Raw genomic sequence first — 19078 nt, 5'->3', positions numbered from 1 at the left:
CGGTGCCCGTGGGAGCCCCCGGGAAGAGCCGGGGGTCGGTGGGGCGGGACAGAGCCTCGGGCAGGGCTGGGCTGGAGGCGGCGGGGAACACCCCGGCGTTCCCACCGCTCCACCCCGCCGCACCCCCGCCAGCATCCCCGGGGGGCGGCGGCGCCGCCTGCACGGGGGGCTGAGCGCGGCCCGGGGGCGGGGGAAGGGGGGAACGGGGACATCCCGGGGGCGGTCCGCGGCCCCGATCCTGCCCCGGGGGCCGAACCGGGCTGGCCCCTCCTCCGGCACGGCCTCCCGCGGGGCGGCGAGCCCCCAGCGCAGAGCGGCGGCGGCGGGGCGCGCTCGGTGCCCGCTCCGCCGGGCCATGGCGAGCGGCGGCGGCGGCGCCGCGCCCGGGGGCTCGGGCTCGGGGTCGGGCACGGCGCTGCCCACCCGCTTCCAGGAGACCGAAAAGCTGCTGGCGCCGACCGAAGGCCGGGAGGAAAAGGGCCTCCGCGGCTCCAAATCCTTCACGGCCGCGCTGCCCGGCGAGGCGGAGCGCAACGGGCACGGGCTCGCCTACAAGTCGGTGTCGGTCGGGCACCTGGAGGCGGCCCCGCTCTCGCCGTCCCGGCTCAGCCTGGGCAGAGCCTCCTCCACGGCCACCAGCACGGCGGCGCCGGAGCAGGGCCGCCCGCGGGACTACCTGGTGCTCGCCATCTTCTCCTGCTTCTGCCCCGTCTGGCCCATCAACGTCGTGGCCCTCGTCTTCTCCATCATGGTGAGTGCGGGACCCGCCGCGCCACCGGACCCGCCCGGTTCCCCCCCGGCGCTGCCGCCGCCGCCCCCGACGGCCGGGGCCGGAGCTGTCCGCGGTGCTGCACCGGCGGGGAGCGGGGGGCGCGGCGGGGAGCGGGGGGGGGTGAGTGGGCGCGGCGGGGAGCCGGGGGGGAGACGCCTGCACAGCTCCCGCAGCTCCACCGGGCTGTGCCGCTGCTCGGCTCCCGCAGGACGCTGCCATCGGGGAAAGGGAGACGGGTGGAGGCGGGCAGGGGCTCTCTCCGATCCGGCGGGGACTCCCGGCAGAGCCGGCGACCGACGCCGGAACAGCTCGGGGGATGGAGAGGGGCTGCCCGGGATTCGGGGGTGGGATCCGGACGCTCCCTGGGCAGGGCTCCGGGAAGCCCGGTGGCTTCGGGAAGCTCGGTCCCTGCCGCCCCGGCAGCGGTCCAGAGCGGCTCGCCGGGTTTCCCCGGGAAGGAGCAGCGAGGCGAAGCAAGGACAAGGGATCTCCCTCCGCACCTCCTCACAGCCCAGCCCAGCCCTGCAGCACTGGGGAGACCCCGGCTGGGGGCCGGTTCCTGTCCTCAGACACTTCAAAGGGACGGGTTGCACCTGCAGCTCTTTTAGTTGCTGTGGAAAAGCAATTTTTTTCCATTAAACATCCCCCACACCTCAGCAAATACACCAACACCAGAGCAGGGGAGAAGAAAGCCAGCGGCCTCCCACCCATCTCAGGTGCAGGTGGCTCTGTCAGCACAGCCCTGCAAGCACGGCCACCCCCTTACCCATCGGGACACCCCACTGCCTTACAGCACCTCCCCAGGCACCTTTTATGCCCTCGATTTGCAACAGAGGCAAATCTTTTCTTTGAAAATCAGCTCAGGGAAAGCAATTACCTGCTTACTACGCAGAAATACACCGAGGGGCACCTGCAGCCAGCACTTCCCCCCAAAACCACCACCAACTCGAAGACAGACACCAGCAGTTGCCACAGAAAAGTCCTCTAGGGAGACCAGTTTCCATTTTGAGGAGGAATCATCATTTCTGCCAGTGCCAGCTGTCATCTGCGTAGTACGGTTGTGTGGCGGAGCCTGTTTAGGCAGCATACGGGGAAGCGGGCCAGCCTTGTTGGGCTTTGCGCTGCAACGAGAGGGTAAGCAGCTGGGTATTGCATATCCATGGTAATAAACAAGGGCTCTCACGGGGATTTTCCAACCACATTAGCCTTCATGCAAAATAGATTCTCACACTCTCCCTTGCAGGCGTTAGAGCCTCCGGCGCAGCGGGGATGTGCCTTGGGCCACATAAGCCCTGTGGAGTAGAAGAGTAAGCAGTGAAAAAAGAGCAGGAGCCAGTCAATAGTGCTAGACAGCGAGGTACCGGTGTGTGTTTATTGTCTTAAACACAAAGGGAGGAAGGACCAACAAGGCAGTAAGACTATTTGGTTGCCTTCTGCTCCCAAGGCCCTTGGCAGCGGTGCCCAGAGCCCACCCAGATCTGGCAAAGGGGATGCCCGACCCCAGCCCTCTGGGGTCGCCGAGGCAGAAGGTGCACTCAGAAGAGCTTGTTCTCCAGGATAAGCTTTTTAGTGCACACAGCTCATTAGTAGCCAGCGCACGTTCCCTGGCACCTTCACTGTTGCCCCTGCACTCCCTGTCCCCTGGGACACTCGATTTATCACGGCTCTTTCTACTCCTGGCCATGCCTAATACCATCACCCCCCCACCTGCCAGCCAGGGACCCCCGCACAGCATCAGCGGAGCAGGATGAGGAATGATCCTTGCTCTGTGCTGACCCTGGAGAGCCAGGAAAAATCTGGCTGGGTCCTCCCGCCGGCAGGAACAGCTCTTGGAGCACCAGCTGATGTTTCACCTGCTTACACCAGGGAGGAATTTAGTTCCCAGTGACCCCTGAGGGTCCCACAGGCTTAGGTCTCCCCACAGAATAAAACCCAGGAGCACTTGATCATGTGCAAATCTGAGCAGGAACCAGGTTTTCGTGATTCCTGGCATCCGGAGGGGGGCAGGGGGACCTTTCCACAATTTGCTGACGTTCCTTTAGCTCTGCAATTGTATTTTTCTTTCCTAAGTCAATGCTTTTTGCACATGAAAGCTTTTTTTCTGGGTAATAAGGAGCAACCAGAGAGGAAAGCAAACGAATGCTTTTGGGTTCAGTGTCTCATAAATCATTTTTCAAAAGCTGCTCTCAGATCCCGGCAGGGCCTATGGCCAGAGGCGGCAGAAAAAAAAATACCTGCTGTAGCCCCCAGCCTGTTCTTGATAATGCTGGTCTTGTGGAAACGAGTTACCTGGAGGCTCCTCCACTGACCCTTGGGTGCGTTTTCTTGACCAAGGGAGGCCCTGGCTGCACTAAGGGGTTTGGGTCCCTCCCCAAGCCGGAGAGCGGGGCTGATGGACACCAGGGCAGCGCAGCCCCGTGGGACCCGTCTCAGAGGAGGGCAGGGCAGGGACGGGTACCCCCCCACGCACACACTGTATTGCTGTTATCGAATCCCTTCTGCTTACTGAAGTGCAGCCACATCAGGGGAAGAAGCAGGGAGGTCACTTACCAGCGTACAAAACTCCGAACAAATGAAGAGAAGTAGGAAAAGAAAGGCAAATCCAGCCAGAACCAGCATAAAGTAACGCCAAGGGCAATTCTGCGCAGCACTTGGTGTCCAAAATAAGTACTGCCGTTCCTGAAAGATGTGGGAGAAGTCAAACTATCCTTACACATTTTAAAAGGCACAGTCATCTATCTAAGTCTGATGTTGACTTATACCTCTCTCAGAATGTTTTCTTCAACAAAACGCAAGTGTCGAGGATTAATGATTTATTCTGAGTAGCTGGTGGAAGGCAGCAGAGTGCATCCGAAGCTGGTTCATAAATTGGGAAAGAGGAGGTGACAATTCATCTTGTCCATCCCTGGGACTAGGACAGGAGAGTAATTGCCTTCATTTGCAACAAGACAACTTAGGTGATCTATTAGGGGAAAAAAACCCCAACCCTTCAGAACAGTAACTGGAACAGATAGATAGTTTGAAAACAGGGAAGATGAATAACTCCTTTGAACCACCCAGGCTGACCTGGCTCCGGGGGTGCTGGGGTACAGCCCCGCTTGTGGGCTCCTTCAGATTTTCTCATGCTCCGCCGTAACGCGGAGTCCCTTGGCACACGCGCAGTGACTCACTCCCCCGTAGCCCTCAAGCCTTCCCCGAGATATTCTGCCTCGGCGAGTCTTGATTAATAAACAAGTTGTTCGTGTTTTCATGGGGAAAGCAAAACAGAGGATTAGCGATAGTAGAGAGCTGTAATCAATCCGTGCCACGCCGATGAATAATCTGTGTACAGTAACAAACGCTTCCTAAACACCCCGTGCCAATGCTGATGTATTTTTCATAATTGTTCAGCATAAACGAGAAGCAAACACTTCTGTAGTGATAAATATACCAAATTCGTTAGCCTATATTTTTTCCCTAGGAGACAGCTAAAACTGCATATTTCACCGCAATCTAACCCACACCCTGCAAAAATATTACACTTGTTACAAAAAATCTGAGCCTAAAAAAAAAAAAAAATAAATCCCAACTGTTGGAAGCTGTCAGTGAGCAGGGCAGGGATCCTGTCAATCCCTGGGCTACTGTGTCCCCCCCAGCTCCCACCACCAGCCCATGAAGCTTCATTTTGTCACCTCCTGTTCTGTAATGAAAATAGGCTCTTGGCTGCATCCCATCAATTTTAGATATCGTCTGTCAAACGTGCTGTCGAGGCCAGAAGGAAGAAGGTCTTGAGCTCTCTTGGTGGCGGCGGTGGGGACGTTCTACACAGGGTGGCACGTGAGCGGAGTGGGACGTTTGCGGGGACGCAGTGGGAGCAGCCGCCTGTCTGAGGCCCCACTGCGTTACTTACGTGGCGATACAAACGAAAATGAGTACGTGGAAACCTTCAAAGCCGCATTTTGCCTTCTGGAGCAGCAGCCAGCGCACAGCCTGGGCTGGGGGCCTTTTGGTCACGGTGCTGCCAAGGGGGGAGGTGGTATTAAAGCAGGATGAATGGGGGAAATGGGGTAGTAACGTCAAGTATTTATTCATTTAAATTGTCAGTGATGTTTCATAGTTGGTGCTGGAGCTCTGCTAGGCCTCCTGACCCTTAATTTTCTTTCTTTTTTTTTTTTTTTTAATGACATTTGACAGGGGACCCTTTCCAGCGCAGTTGTTATTTCCGAGATACACGTTTTTTGAAAGGAAAGTGGGATTGTTTTAATACACTCCCACCTTTAACTCTTTTCAACTAGCATTTTTTTTGTTTGTTTGTTTGTTTTTTTCAGTTCAAGAGTTTCCCCCAGTTTTAGCAGCCACGCTCCAAACGGAGGAGCCGGCAGATGGTACGGGGCTGCTGGGGGGAGCTGCCGGCCCCACAGCCTGCCCCAGATCTCCCCCTTCTCCTGAGACCCAGCGCAGCTCAGCAGCGCGGCTGGAGGTGGATGGGGCAGGGGAAGAAGCCTGTAACCCACGTAAAAACGTTAAATACTTAAAAGCATCTCTAAAGAAAGAGTAACCGCTTCAAGGCAGTTAAAGTATCTACAAAAGCCCCGTCCCCGGTGAGGTCAAGGGGAGTTTTGCCTGACGCCTCCAGCGGATTGAGGTGCTGGGCTCCTTACCCTGGTCTCTCCCCTTTCCCCCCACTCCAACCCTTCCCGACCAGGTGGATAACGTTACAGACGGACCTTAAAACTCCTTATCCAATTTCCCTCACTCCAAAAGCCCTTCCCGATGGGTTTCACGGGAGGCAGAAGGGCTCTGCATGAATTCTGGAAGGCTTTTCGGCCCGGAGAGCCGTGCTAGTCTGCCTCTTGCCGAGCAGGGAGCTCCCGTCTTGCTGACGGAAGGGGCTCCAGCCTCTCCACCGCACACGCAGCGAATGCTGACGCACGGTGAGTAATTTCACCGTAATAACCTCGCCGGGGTACCGCGCGGCTGCCCTTCTGCTAAGTGCTAGGTCCTCCCTCGGCCGAGCGCAGGAAGCCCAGCGCCCCGGCTCCGGCAGGCTGGGGAGCGCTCTGGGCTCTTCTCTCAGCACTAGTGCTTCTCCCCCACCTGGAACTCTTACTTTCGGTGTTTCTCAGTTGGGAACCAAATGATTGCCAATTACAAGAGCTAGAAACAGGATTGTTTCTTATTTAATCGCTTTGGAAGTTTACCATGCATCTGCGTATTGTTATACTTTTTCTCATGAGCGGTGCTTGGTCCTCAGGTTGCGGTGTGTGGTCAGCTCAGGTGGTGGCTTCTCCCGCCCAGCAGCGCCGCTGAGCGCAGGGCAGCGAGAGAGCTGGCACTGAAGCTCAGAGGAGCCAGGCCACAGCATGGCCCTCACTGCCCCGTCAGGCACCAGGCAAGGTCTTGGTGAGCCCGTCGCCACCCATTCTCATGTCTGTCCTCGGTGGGTGTGAGCCCAAATCCTGCTCAACCCGCCCAGCCCCTTGCAGCTGCGGCCCTGGCAGCACTGCGGGGCAGACCCCGGGGGTGCTTCACTAACCCCCCCGGAGATGCCCCCAGGGGCTGGATCTCTGCCGAGCCCATTGGTGGCCGGCCCTGACTGAGCAGGGAAAAGCAAAGTTTCCAAGGGAAGCTCCAAGCCGTGCTCTCCATCCATCCTTGTTCCCAAAGACAAGGACCGCTGCAGTTTATCCCACCGAGAGCCTCCCGGTAAGACGCCAGTGCCCACCAACAGGCAAGTCTTGTTCTGGCTCCGACTCTTGGGGATCTCTCTTCATCCCTTAACGAGTCCACACACAATAATTTCCAGGCACCTACTAGCGCCTTCCCCCGTGCCGTTCCTCACCCCTGCCACAGCCAGCAAGCCCTTTCTTTTAGTGACAGGGCAGAGGAAAGCTTTCACTGAGCTGCTCGAATAAATCAATAGAGCAGCAGGGGAAATCACAACGGAACTAGAAGCAGAACGGAGAAGCTATGTGGACTATGCCTTCCCTCCCTACAGCACACACAGGAGCAGGAACTCACTGTAGGAGGACTGCGTTTAAAAACAGAGATGGCGAACACAACCCATCTACGTCGATGCAGAAATTCAGGGTAATGCAGAGGCACCAAAGCACATCCCATCGCAAGATGAAAGCCAGCAGTTACTGCCCGCTTTATCAAAGTCCTCTCGCACTCCCATTCAGCTCCAGCGGCCAGCAAAGAGGCCACATGCCGCTTTGGAAATGTCACTGCTTTCTTTTTCCCCAGTTTGTCAGTGATAGTTAAACTGGCAATATACATAAATCTGCTTTATACACATAAATATATATATTTATGCATATAAATGGCTTTATACGTACATTTGCGGAAGACGATGGAGGCAGGATGCTTTTCCTGTATGTAAGCGGCAGAAGGGCAGGGGCATCCCTGGGGGATGCAGTCCCCGGCGCAGTCCTGGGGACTGAAGTCAGGAATTTCAGGGTTTTCCGTGAAAAGAGTCAGAGAGGGGCTGCTGCCGGCTGGGGCTGCGCTGTGCCTCCTGCCCCACGCCGGGGCTATTTCTTAGTCACGCCAATAAAACACAGACTTGAGCCAGCCCAGCCCCTACCTGGGGCAAGCAGAGCAGCATCCCAGGTGGGCTGCTCCAGGCGCGTCGGTTCAGCAGGACCACAGGGTGTCAAAGCCATGGGATCATGGAGGCACCGCGCGTGCCGTCCCGTGAGAGCCCAGGGTGGCAGGTCCAGCCCCCCGCTGAAGCAGCCGCTCTCATTTTGGGGACTACGGCCAGAGAGTCGCCCCAGAGCCGCTGCCGTTCTCAGACCCTCTTTCTGTGTTTCCCCCGCCTCAGTCGAGGAACAGCGGGCAGCAAGGGGACATGGACGGAGCCCGGCGACTCGGACGCATGGCCAGGCTGCTCAGCATCGTCTCCATCGTCCTGGGGACCATCATCATCGTGCTCTACATTTCACTCAGCTTCAGAGGTAACGTCTCCTTCTCTTTTCCCCAGCCCAGAACTTCACCTGGCTTCTGCCTCCAGTGTATAGGACACACCTGCCCACCGCCCACCACCACCCTAGGGCAGGTGGTGCTCCATTCCCACCCCAACTGCGGTGGGGCACTAAGCACCTGTACGGTCCAGGCTAGTTTGACCATCGCCAGCTGCACACACACACGTAAAACACCTTGGAGAACAGGCTCCTTGAAGGAGCGACACACGCTCTTCAAATGACCAGAATGGAAAGTCCTCCCTGTGCTGTCCCATAGTGCAGAGGGGACCATACAAGGTCCCCCTGGTGAAAGGTCTTGCCCTGGCAAAGGCTGTGGTGGGTTTAGAAGATTGTAGTGTGGTAAAAACAAAGGGTTTCAGGACACAAATCAACCTGCCCAGAAATGCAATCCCAAAATGTTTGGGGAACCTCCCAAATGTCAACTCACCTGCCAAAGGTTGCCCAGAGAGGTGGTGGAGGCCCCATCCCTGGAGACATTCAAGGCCAGGCTGGATGAGGCTCTGAGCAACCTGATCTAGTTGAAGATGTCCCTGCTCACTGCGGGGGGGTTGGACTAGATGGCCTTTAGAGGTCCCTTCCCACCCAAAACATTCTGTGATTCTATGAAACCAGCATGACCAGCATGCAGCTCAGGCAAACGGGAACCTCAGAAACACACAGAGCCCCAACCGAGAGCATAAGGGAAATGTCTGTGACTACTGGAAGCTGCCCTAAGACTCTCTTTATTTTACAGTTTCCTAGAAGACATCTCAGCATGCAAATACCTCGAAGAGGAGGAAGACAACTTTCCTTTTGGGGTTTTTACTTTCAGCCTTGCAACAAAAAATTGTCACAGTGTAGGTGGGCAGCCCTAGACAGCCTGCTCTGGAGCGCCGTCGGAAGGAACGCATGCTTCTACTTCACCGCCTCTTGGAAATGAGTTTGTACAAGTGATGGGATAAAAAAAGATCGCAAGAAGGAATGGGAATGAACATCGGACACCAAGCGGAGAGGAGAAAGGGGAAATCCACTACCTCATTCCCCTCCAGCAGAACTCACGGAGTGGGGAGACCACTAAAGTACAAGCGGAGGAGAGAGTTTCAAGAACGAAGCTTATTTTAAAAGAAAAATTTAAGGCGAGAACAGGACATTTCGAAGAATCCTCCTAAGAATTTTGGCACAAGTCACTGAATTTTTGGGGGGTTGTTGGTTTTTAAATCGTCAAATTCTCTGTCTCTACAAAAAAACAAAAAACAAAAAACAAAACAACAAAACAACAAAACAACAAAGCTCAAACTGCCGTCAGGAGCTGAGAGCTGTTCCACGGAGGAGAAGGAGAGCTGAGCTGCAGCGGGACCACAGCTCTGCTCCGAACGAAACGCAGCCGCAAAAGCTGGAGGATGTGGTGGGTTCTTTTGTATTTTTGATGAAAAAAAAAAAAAAAAAAAGAGACAATGACCATTTGCATGCCTTTGGGAATGTTCTCCATGTCTGTTCCTACGAGCTCTTTTATCACTTAGGGCAGATTCAGAGCTGGCAGAGCGGGATGTTGCTGCATGAGAACGCCAGGCTCCTCCTCGCCCGCATCCCATGGTGGGGTTTTTAATGGAAGGAAAAATAACGCTTTCTCTGTGAAACCACCCATTTCTCTCTCTGCGCACCCAAAGGGAGGTTAACACTCGTGGCGCTGAGAAAAGAGCCTGGTTAATCCGTAGCAGCAGTTCCAAGGCACGGAGAGCCCGTCCTACCCACTCACGCGTGTATGTCACGTCACGTCCATCACACAAAAGCTTCAGCATGATCCAGCCCCCGCCGCTGTCAGTCCTCCTCTCCCCGACCCTTTTGGGCTTCAGCTTAGGGCTTTCCAGGAGATTTCCAGAGGCACTGAGGAGTTTAAGATGCCGGCTCCTGTCCCTGCACCCCTCACCTGCTCTTCTGCATCTCTGGAAATCTCCAGCATCCCCGGGGCTGGCTGGGGTCAGTTCCACCGGCAGTATTATTTTGTAAGGTTTTATATTTAACATAACAAGAAAATAGACTTTGCTCCTCCCGATCTGCGTATACGTACACCGCGCCTCGCCACGTCTTCCACAATACGCGGCTCCTCGTCCGTTCCCCCGCAGGATCCGATCCCAACGCGCTCCCTCCAACCCCATCGCTTCTTCTTCCCCCTCACCCTGTCCTTGCCGCGGGTTGTTACTGGGGTTGGTCCTCTCTCCGGCCACACCAGACTATGCAAAGTTTCATCGCCTGTTATTTTATTCAGGCTTCGTAGATGGCTTCTGGCCATATCCATTGGCTCCGTATTAGCTGAGCCTCCCTCTTTTATCAAAACTTTGCAGGCACAAGTGCGTGGCCAAGAGCTGCATTCCCCGGCCTTTCTGTTGTCTCCAGCTGGCAGCCTGGCACCTAGAAATACGGACCGCGCTGAGAAATAGGGTGTTTCAGGGCACTTCTGCTCCCCACCATCAATATCCTGGGGGAAAAAAAAAAAAATCCAAACCCAAACCTTAGACCAAATCTAATGCTTCCGAGGGCTTGTCTACGCGGAGAATCTATCGGGCACCGTAAAAAGCTTCACGAGGTGGTCACTGCTCGGCACTAACTTCTTCTTTGGGGCACATGTGCGCACGTGGGGTTGGCACAGGGCAGGGGCCCACTGGAAATCCACGCGGTAGCGGATTTACTCACGGGCAAAGCTGTGAAAATTCTCTCGTCACCTGGTTGATCGCTCCCCTTTAAAAGGGTTCGCTTTTGCTAGGCGTTACTTGAATCCAGGGGGTAAGAACGCCAAATCCCCTAGACACGCCGTTAACGTTTTTCTCTACATTAAAAGGGATTGCAGGGACTCAGAGCAATAGCGCACCGCTACAGCACTCTCTTGGGCTCCACTCCCATCCATCACCCCTTTGCCAGGGCTTTATTACAAACTATTGGCTTCTAAAATGGACCAAAATTGCAACCTTTCTTTTGCAATTCATTTTTTTTGTCGGCCTCAGCAAACGGGGGCCGCCGGGCGCTGCTGGGTTTGAGCTGCCACCTGCAGCCACCGCCAGGCTGCCCCCCGGCACCGGACCTCCTCTTCTGAGCTCCTCAGAAACCCTCCCCCCGCGATTCGAACCCTGAACTTCTGGCTGGCAAAATCCCACCAAATCCCCCCAAACGTTTCCTTCTTTAACGCGTGAACCTGAAAGCTGCTTGCTGGGAAACACGCGGTTTTTTTGTTTGTTTTCTTTTTTTTTTTTTTTCCCTGAGATCCGTAAGGGCAGTGCTGCCCGTCCGTGCATCTTCTGTCCTTCGCTCTTCGAGCTGCTGAAATTCAGCTTGTGGGAAGAGCCAAACAAGCTCCTCCTTGGGCAGGAAGAGCCGACATTCAGGGAACGCTGCCGCAGTGAGTTATAGCACTTGATAGCGCCAAGTATTTATTAAGTAAGAATTTAAATGCTCCGTTATCATTATGTAAAGCCTTTCATCTGAAGTGCTTTACCACATCTAAAGGATTAAACCTTGCCACCCCCCACGAGGTGAGTTACCATTCCGCTGCTCTAATTGCACGGATGGCAAAGTTGCTCAAAGCCACGTGCGTTGTACAGCTCCAAAAAGAAACCCATTTTTCTTTCTCCTCCTCCATAGAGCCCTGTGTGAATACAGATTTCCTTTGAATCGCATTTTTCCGAAGGCAAACACACACTACGCTTCAAAACAAACTGGGGTACCCGAAGTCATAGGAACGTGGGGGCTTCGCGAGGCAGCTGCGATGGTCCTTGCCAGGAGAAGGCCCAGGCTGGTGAAACACCGAGCACTAGAGGCACCCGAATTCATCAGAACGCATTCATTCATCCCAAAAAAAACCCCACGGGTGCATGCAGCCAAATGCGGCTTGTGCCTCCTGTCTTAGCCCGTAGCATCAGGCTGCTGAGGCGACTGCTTCTCAGCTCACTATTAAGTATAGCAAAAAAGAGAAGCCAAGGCATAAATTCCTTTAATTTTTAATCTTCTTTCTGATTAGATACGATTGCATTGCTCTGCGCTCTTGAATACAGCTTTTTGGTTCTTATCCTGCGCTTAAATCCAGGTGAAAACCTCTACAGTTACTCCTGACGAAGTATCTTCTCTCCTGGTAGCCTGGCTCTCCAGTGCTGGAGAAATAAACTCCCCAGGGTGACCTGGGAAGTCCCTTCCTCCCCGCTCCCCCCGCTTTGCAAGGCCGTTGTTTCGCGAAGGTTTTGCCACGAGATCCTTGCTCCCCGCATCACGCACGGTTTTACCCCAGCCCAGCTGCCAGTTCGGCTCTCTCGGGTGCACGAGCTCGCGTTCGTGAAGGAAGAAGGTGCTGAGCCCCCGACCCTGGATGCACACCTCACCTGCGACGGCGTCACGAGGAGCTAAATCATGGCAGGACCTCATCCCGAGGCCACCAGCAGGCACGGTTCCTCCTCTGGTCTACACCTGGGGAACGAGAGCGTCCCTCACGATTGTTTGCTGATCGAGGGTCCAGCTAAGCACAAGCACCTTGCTGTCCCCAGCCAGGCACAACCGCTCCTCTCCTTACCTCCGTTTGTAGCACACAGGAGGGCCGTCACGAAAAGCATGTCACGAGAAGACTTTTCCCTTCTCCGTCTCCACACACAAGCCCTATTACTTATGTCACGGCTCTTTGCCACCTGCTGCAGCCTCCTCTAAGCACGTCAAAACCAAGTTTTCTGTGTTTGCAACTATACCAGTCATGAAACCCTCGGGATTTGGTCAAATTTTACCCCCTAGTAAAGCAGGCAATAAGGGGAGAGGCGAGAGATCCAAGCAATGCGGTGGGAAGCCAACCTTACCTGACAGAGAAGTTGAGCTGGTAGGAGGATAGCTTGCTGAAGAGATGGAGAAGGTGGGAAACGTCTCTAAATGTGAGCTGGAAGTAGGAGTTACGATCGACAAGTGTGAGGTCCTGGTGGGATATAAATACACAGTTTGCACTGCTCGGGAAGAGTCTCTGAGAAGAGCGTGTGGCTGATGGCACCTCACTGGCATCGGTGTCCCTGGGCTCTTCTCCCCAGGGTTTGGGGCACAGTCACAGAACCACAGAATGGCAGGGGTCGGAAGGGACCTCTGGAGATCACCCAGTCCAACCCCCTGCCAGAGCAGGGTCACCCAGAGCAGGTGGCACAGGAACGCGTCCAGGAGGGTTTGGAATGTCTCCAGAGACGGAGACTCCACCACCTCTCTGGGCAGCCTGTGCCAGGGCTCTGCCACCCTCAAAGTCGAGAAGTTCCTCCTCACGTTGAGATGGAACTTCCTATGCTCCAGCTTGTGCCCGTTGCCCCCCATTTGGGCTCTGTGGGGCGGCACAGAAGAGCCCTTGCTGGGTACAGCAATGCTAGATTGAAGGTCCAAGCCGAACGAGTGGTTTGCCGAGCAGACGAGCTAGCGTGGTTTCATACCAGCTTCTCGTAGGACGCGACAACCAACGGTCAGGAAAGGTCTGGCACGAGTCAGTGGGTCACAGAAACGCGCTGGCTGGTCCTGCAGGGGAGACCAAAGGGACGTGAGCACAAAAGGGAGGAAAGCAAGCGACAAAAGATTTGATTTCAAAGCTTGCTGCGTTGAGGATGAGTTTTCTTTTTCTGGTCGGTATTTCACTCCGTTCCAGTTTACCCCTCTCTCCCCATCTTCGCGAGTTTAACGTGGTTTCCCCTCAGCATTTCTACCCCTAGCGCGATGCACGAGTCTCACGGGCTTTCCCCTCCCTTCCTCTGCCTTTCCTTTAATCCGGGACAGGTCTGGTTGGCAACGAGATGCCGTTGCTGGTCTTCCCTGAGAGGCGTTACCGGCGGGTAGGGAATCCGCTCCTCTCGGGCTCTGGCCCAGGCTGGCTGTGGACTCCAGCACGTACTGCTGCCGTCGTTGCCCTGCCACACACAGACTTCTCCCTGTAGACAAGGGGAGTAGATCCCGCCTTTTAGGTAAAATTAAAATTCCGTTTCCATCGGGTTTGATTCCAGGGAGAGGCTGCAGAAACGCACCCACTGGGCTGGTCCCATGACGTTATTTCTTTTTTCCTGATACCCCCAGCCTTGCCGTATCACTGACCTGTCGGTTACCTGTCACAGAACCACAGCCAGGGCTGCACAGTCAAGCTGAAATAATTTCGGATTGAAGGTCGATTTTCTTTCAGCGTACACCCTTTAATTTTGGCAAAGACAGTTAGGTTTGGACTGAAGGCTCCCACGCTTGGGCACAAGCCAAGGGGGCGGTGGGGGGGGTGGGGGTGGGGGAAAGCAGCCTTTTCAAAGTGGGAATATTTGTAAAGCGTTTGCTGACACCAGTAGGTAGCGGAATTCAAACCTATAAATACCCGTCCAAGATAAGAAACATCAGAAAGGGACCGTGCGCAGGATTCTCCAAGGCAACCCCGATACCCCTTGGGAGCAGGTGCCCCTGAGAGATGGTGCCCAGGAGCCCACCCTTGGTGTGGGAGCGCAGGCCCTCTCCCCCCCGACCGCCGTCACCGCCGTCCACGCACCGGCTCCTCCCGGTTTGAAGCCAAACGGGCAGAGCCGCGTCTCACACACAGCATGACCACGTCAGGAATTGCAGCCGGGCGCTTCTCTTTGCTGATAGATGTTTCTTTTTTTTTTTTTTTTTTTTTTCTGCAGGATGATATGGTATATCTTATATACTTTCTTTGTATTTCTTGGCATGAGAAAAAAAAAAAAATTAAAATGTAACATGCATGGTCAAAGCTGAACTGGTTTCTTCTGTCTAAATGAGAAAAAAAATAATCCAGACTACTCATTTAACTATTACTTCACACTCTAAGAGCAAGTAGATCAGTCGGTATTTTGGGTGCAGTGGGTTGCAAATAATATATATAAGCAAAAGGCAGAAGAAAACGGCCCAAGTCAGAGCAGAGAAAGGTCCAGATAGATGAGAGTTGTGCTGCAGACAGGCAGCGCTGAGCTCCTCGGGAGGTCTCCGGCCGGCCGTGCCACGGGACGCGCCAGCCCAGGGATGGGACGGGGATGGGGAGCAGCCACCGGGAACTGCTCCTCGTCGCTGGCCCGGCCGCTGCAGGTCAATAGAGTACGGTGCGCAACCAAGTACGAGAGAACACATTCCAAATCTGCTCGAAAAGCAAATTTATTGATCAAAACCATCTATTTCAAGAATGCGCAGCAATATTTGCTCTCCGCTCAAAAAGCCTAAATGCAAGGAGCTCCTAGGAAGCAAGTCCTTTTAAAGTTCCTTCAGCCAAGGCTTAAAACTTCAGCCGCTACCAAAAACATTGGCATTAATCTTTTCCTGGGAGGAGTTTTTCCAACCAGTCCCACTGGAAGGCTGCTGACTGTGTGTAACGCACACCTTGGGTCGCTACCCCTCCATTTCTGCGTAGCGGCACACCAAGCGAGGCCACCGACCCCTGCTGAAGTTGCACGACAACTTCATTCACCCTCCTCTGGCTGCGCGTCTCCGGCATCCATCCTCCGGGAACGGACGGCAACGTGGTTTCCAGTCCAGCTCAGCTTGGAGAGAAGACTTGCCAAGTCTGAGATGAATTAGTTGTCTTGCCAGCTCTCTCCTCTGTAGCAATGGGCCCCAGCTGCCCAGACTCCAGGGTAGGGCTCCCCGGAGGTAACACAGTCCTGCAGCTCCCCGAGGACGACTCCTTCCCTCTCCCAGCACGCACAGAGCACGCAGGCAGGAGGCAGGTGCCACCACCAGGGACCAAAAATGAGGCTTTATGGCCCCAGAGCAGGCATCAGACACAGCACTTCCACTTTCATCCGTGTCCACGATGGGGAAAAAAAAAAAAAAAAAAAAAAAAAGAGATGTAAATTCCTTTTGGCAGCCCGCAGCGTGACTCAGCAGCAAACGTACTTAATGGCCCTGCCTGGGTGGGATTCCCTCCCAGGCAGGGGCAGGTCACCCCACCGAAGAGGCATGAAGGAGTGCTGAGCTCCCAGCCCTCCCAGTCTGGGGCTCTGCTCCCCCCACTGGAGCCCACCGGGTAATAACTCAGCAGCAAACAGCGCAGTGAAAGCGATTCAGCTATTTGACTTGCCATAGTCACCCTTAGGAAATGGTTTCGCCCGTGTTGGCGAGGCAGCGGGATGAGCAGGCTGTTCGAGACCACCTCTGTGGTCCAAACCCCAATCCCTTGGCCTCCGGTGTGACACAGTAAAGCTTCGGTCTGCCTTTCATTTTCATAGGCAATATTACGATACAGACCTCTTTTGCTTTCTTAAAGATGCAAGCTGAAGGGTTTTTTTTCTGGAGAGGAAAAAAAATAAATAGGGAACCCGCCCAGGTACTCAAAGCCAGAGAGGATGCAGATTAAATGTTCATGAACTCATGAAAAACAGACCTGTTGTCCTCCTGTGCATCTCAGAAAGCAATAAAAGGACCAGTAATTAGTGCTTGTAGATCTGCCGCTGCCCGCAGCACAAAGCCCAGCCTCTGTAAGCCAGAGCTTGTCTCAATCATAGAATCACGGAATGGTTTGGGTTGGGAGGGACCTTAAAGCCCACCCAGTGCCCCCCCCTGCCCTGGGCAGGGACACCTCCCACCAGCCCAGGTTGCTCCAAGCCCCGTCCAACCTCACCTTGAACCCCTCCAGGGACGGGGCTTCCGCCACCTCTCCGGGCAACCTGTTCCAGTGTCTCACCACCCTCACGGTGAAGAACTTCAATGTTGGGTCTGTCCCCGGGGTTGGCGACGGTTGAGGCAGCACGGCCCCGGTGCATCACTGCCCAGCGAGACAGAGCCGCGCTGCAGCCCCCAACACCCCAGCAACGTGTTTATCCCTGTCCTGGTTTGAGGGCCAAAACCACGACAATCCCACAGCCCTTCCCTTACACCACCCACCCCCTGCCGGTCTCTGCAGCATGCTAATGCATTTTTAACCAATTAACCACGTTTCTTCAGTGTGTCCGTTCCCCACTGCTGTGACAACTGCCAATCTAACGCGATGCGCTGGTTCTTACTCCAAAAACACCCCCAACTCCTAACACCAGCCAAATCAGTGTTCCTGATGTTCAGCTTCCCCACGCTAGGGCGAGGGTATCAGCTGCTCGGGCCGTTCTCCAAGAGCCACCAGCCACGAACGCCGGCTCACAGCCACGCAGCTCCAAACTCACACCGCGCTCCAGCTGCTCCCATTTCGCACCGAGGTTGGCCATCGCACGGAGCCCGTGCTACTCGGCGGCGCCATCCCCTTGCTGCCTCTGCTCACCCAGAAGCGCAAAAGCCATCGCTGTCCGCGCGAGGACGAGTGGGATTCCAGGGGAGGTCCAAAGAGCCGCCTTTATTCGTCCTGGTGGAGATAAAACAATGTCAACGCTAAGGACATCCAGTGTGAATCACTTCCCACTATCCAGCAAAGGGGCTCGTGGTTGTGTTGGTGGTACCCCTGCACAACGAAAGGCTGGGACAGAGTGCTCCTGGTGGGGAGAGCTCTCCAGGAACAGATGCAATTTGCATCCCGGCACACCGTGTCTGAGGTTGCTTTAAGCCATCTTTGGCCTTCTTTGTCTATCGCTTAAGGAATTCAGCAGGCGAAAAGGCCGGGCAGGAAAGAACAATGGTTTTGTCCGGGAGGAAGAGGATTTTACTCTCATGAAAAAAAAAAAAAAAACCAACCAAAAAAAAAAAACAAACCCCGCGCCATGGAGAGATTTCCCTTCAGTGGCGAGATTCCCCTCGGAGCATCCTGACCCTGTCACCGATGCAGCTGGGCAGATGCAAGCTCCAGGCTTCAAAGAGCGAAGCTGACGGCCTCTCCTCTGATGTTCCGCTAAAGAGATGGGAGTGCCAAGTGCTTTAGCCTCCTGTTTTATTAATATGCTGCTCTGATGGGCTCATGTATAATAGATACGCAAAGGAACAGCAAGAGGTTTACATCCAATTTCCATGTTGCATATGTTTCCTACTAAACACTATAGACGCCGTCCACCTCTTAATGTTTCTCTCCGCTAATGAATTTGCACGAGCTTTGGGGCTGAAGCAAAGGACAAAAAGTTGGGCACCGGTTCCTCAAATGGTTTCCATGACTTTGCTCCAGACCGGAGCTACGAATTAAAAGCACGGGGAAAATATTTCCATTTTCTCTCTCATTCCTGACACTGGCTGCTGTTGAAGAGCGAGAGGCTGAGGGTTTCCTCGGGCACCCTAAAGCTACACCCAGCCTCGTGGCAAGTCCTTTGTGAGGTGCCGGAGCCCCGCGCTGCCGCAGCCACGCAGGCGGCAGCATCGCGCAGCCGCAGCGGGAGAGCTGAGGGCTGCGGAACTGCGGCAGCGAGACCCGGTGAGGAGCCACGCACCAACGCGCCTGGCTCCGGCACAGCTTGCTCCGCTCTGCGGAGGCACGAGGGGATGCGGAGCCCAACGCCGGGCCGAAAAACGAATAGATTGCACCCCGAAACTTCTCCCTGCTCGCAGAACAGTAGAGATTTGATTAAAAAAAAAAAAAAAAAAAGAAAAAAAGGCAAAATTCAGGTGTATGGTGGATATCTCCTTCCAGATTTGAAGTTCACCAAACGCAATCTTGGTAGGCTCCAGTAAAAGAGCAGTGAAAAACTGAATTTGACTTTGTGAGGGTGATGAAAACCTCCGTCTTCCCATTTCCCCACCCAGAACCAGCCTTACCCTCTACAGACGAAGCCTTTTTTTGCAGCAGGGCTCTGCACGGTGCCTCCGGTTCGGCGCTGTCGCCGCTCCCCCGCGAACGCAGCCAGAGCGACGCAGCCACGGCTCCCGCAGCTACGGAGCGAGACGGGTCACCCCGAGGCTGGCCGATCCCACGCGGCACGAGGCAGACGCGTCTAGCGCATCTCAAACTCACTTTTTTTAAAATCAGACAAGACATATTCGATAAACGTTATAGAAGGACCCGTAGTTCGGATTGGTAGAACTGGGAAGAGCCTGGTTTGCGCAGGGAGGGGTGAATTGCACCAGCGGATCCGGGCACTGCTCTACATGAGGACCTTTCCTTTATGGTGGTTGCTGCTGGATCCTTCAGAAGATGAAAACTCCCACCCTGCAACCTCTAGAATACCTAAAATAGAGCAAGGGGAATTTCTCCATGAGCTATGCTACCTAGCTTATGTGCAAGGAAAAAAAAAAAAAAAAAAAAAAGGAAAAAAAAAAAGGCAAGGAGACTGATGGCCCTCATTGTTTCCAGCGTAGCTGTAATGTTGGATGCTATTCTTGCCCAAGAGCCGCCCAACGCTTCTGAAGCTTGCAAAGTTGTTTGCTTTAATAGCACACAGCGTGAAACAAAGCGAAGACGGGAAGTCTTCCCAGCGAAATGCCTCCTTCTGCTGAGCTCGCTGTATCTCGCTGCCTCTTGGAAATGTTTAATTATAGGCTGCAG

The 19078-nt window shown here is 54.5% G+C and overlaps 1 protein-coding gene across 1 annotated transcript; it reads left to right on the top strand.

Moving 5' to 3' along the window:
* Nucleotides 1-284: 284 nt before the first annotated feature.
* TRARG1 (trafficking regulator of GLUT4 (SLC2A4) 1) lies at nucleotides 285-9501 on the top strand. The gene is made up of 3 exons (XM_074596340.1): nucleotides 285-751; nucleotides 7578-7710; nucleotides 8471-9501. The coding sequence occupies exons 1-3, from the start codon at nucleotides 356-358 to the stop codon at nucleotides 8476-8478; spliced, it is 537 nt and encodes a 178-aa protein (XP_074452441.1). The 5' UTR covers nucleotides 285-355; the 3' UTR covers nucleotides 8479-9501.
* The last annotated feature ends 9577 nt before the right edge of the window (nucleotides 9502-19078 follow it).

The sequence above is a fragment of the Larus michahellis genome, chromosome 7 (genome assembly GCF_964199755.1).
Source record: "Larus michahellis chromosome 7, bLarMic1.1, whole genome shotgun sequence".
Lineage (NCBI taxonomy): Eukaryota > Metazoa > Chordata > Aves > Charadriiformes > Laridae > Larus > Larus michahellis.
Note: the sequence above shows the minus strand (reverse complement) of the source record. Positions and strands in the feature narration are given on the sequence as shown.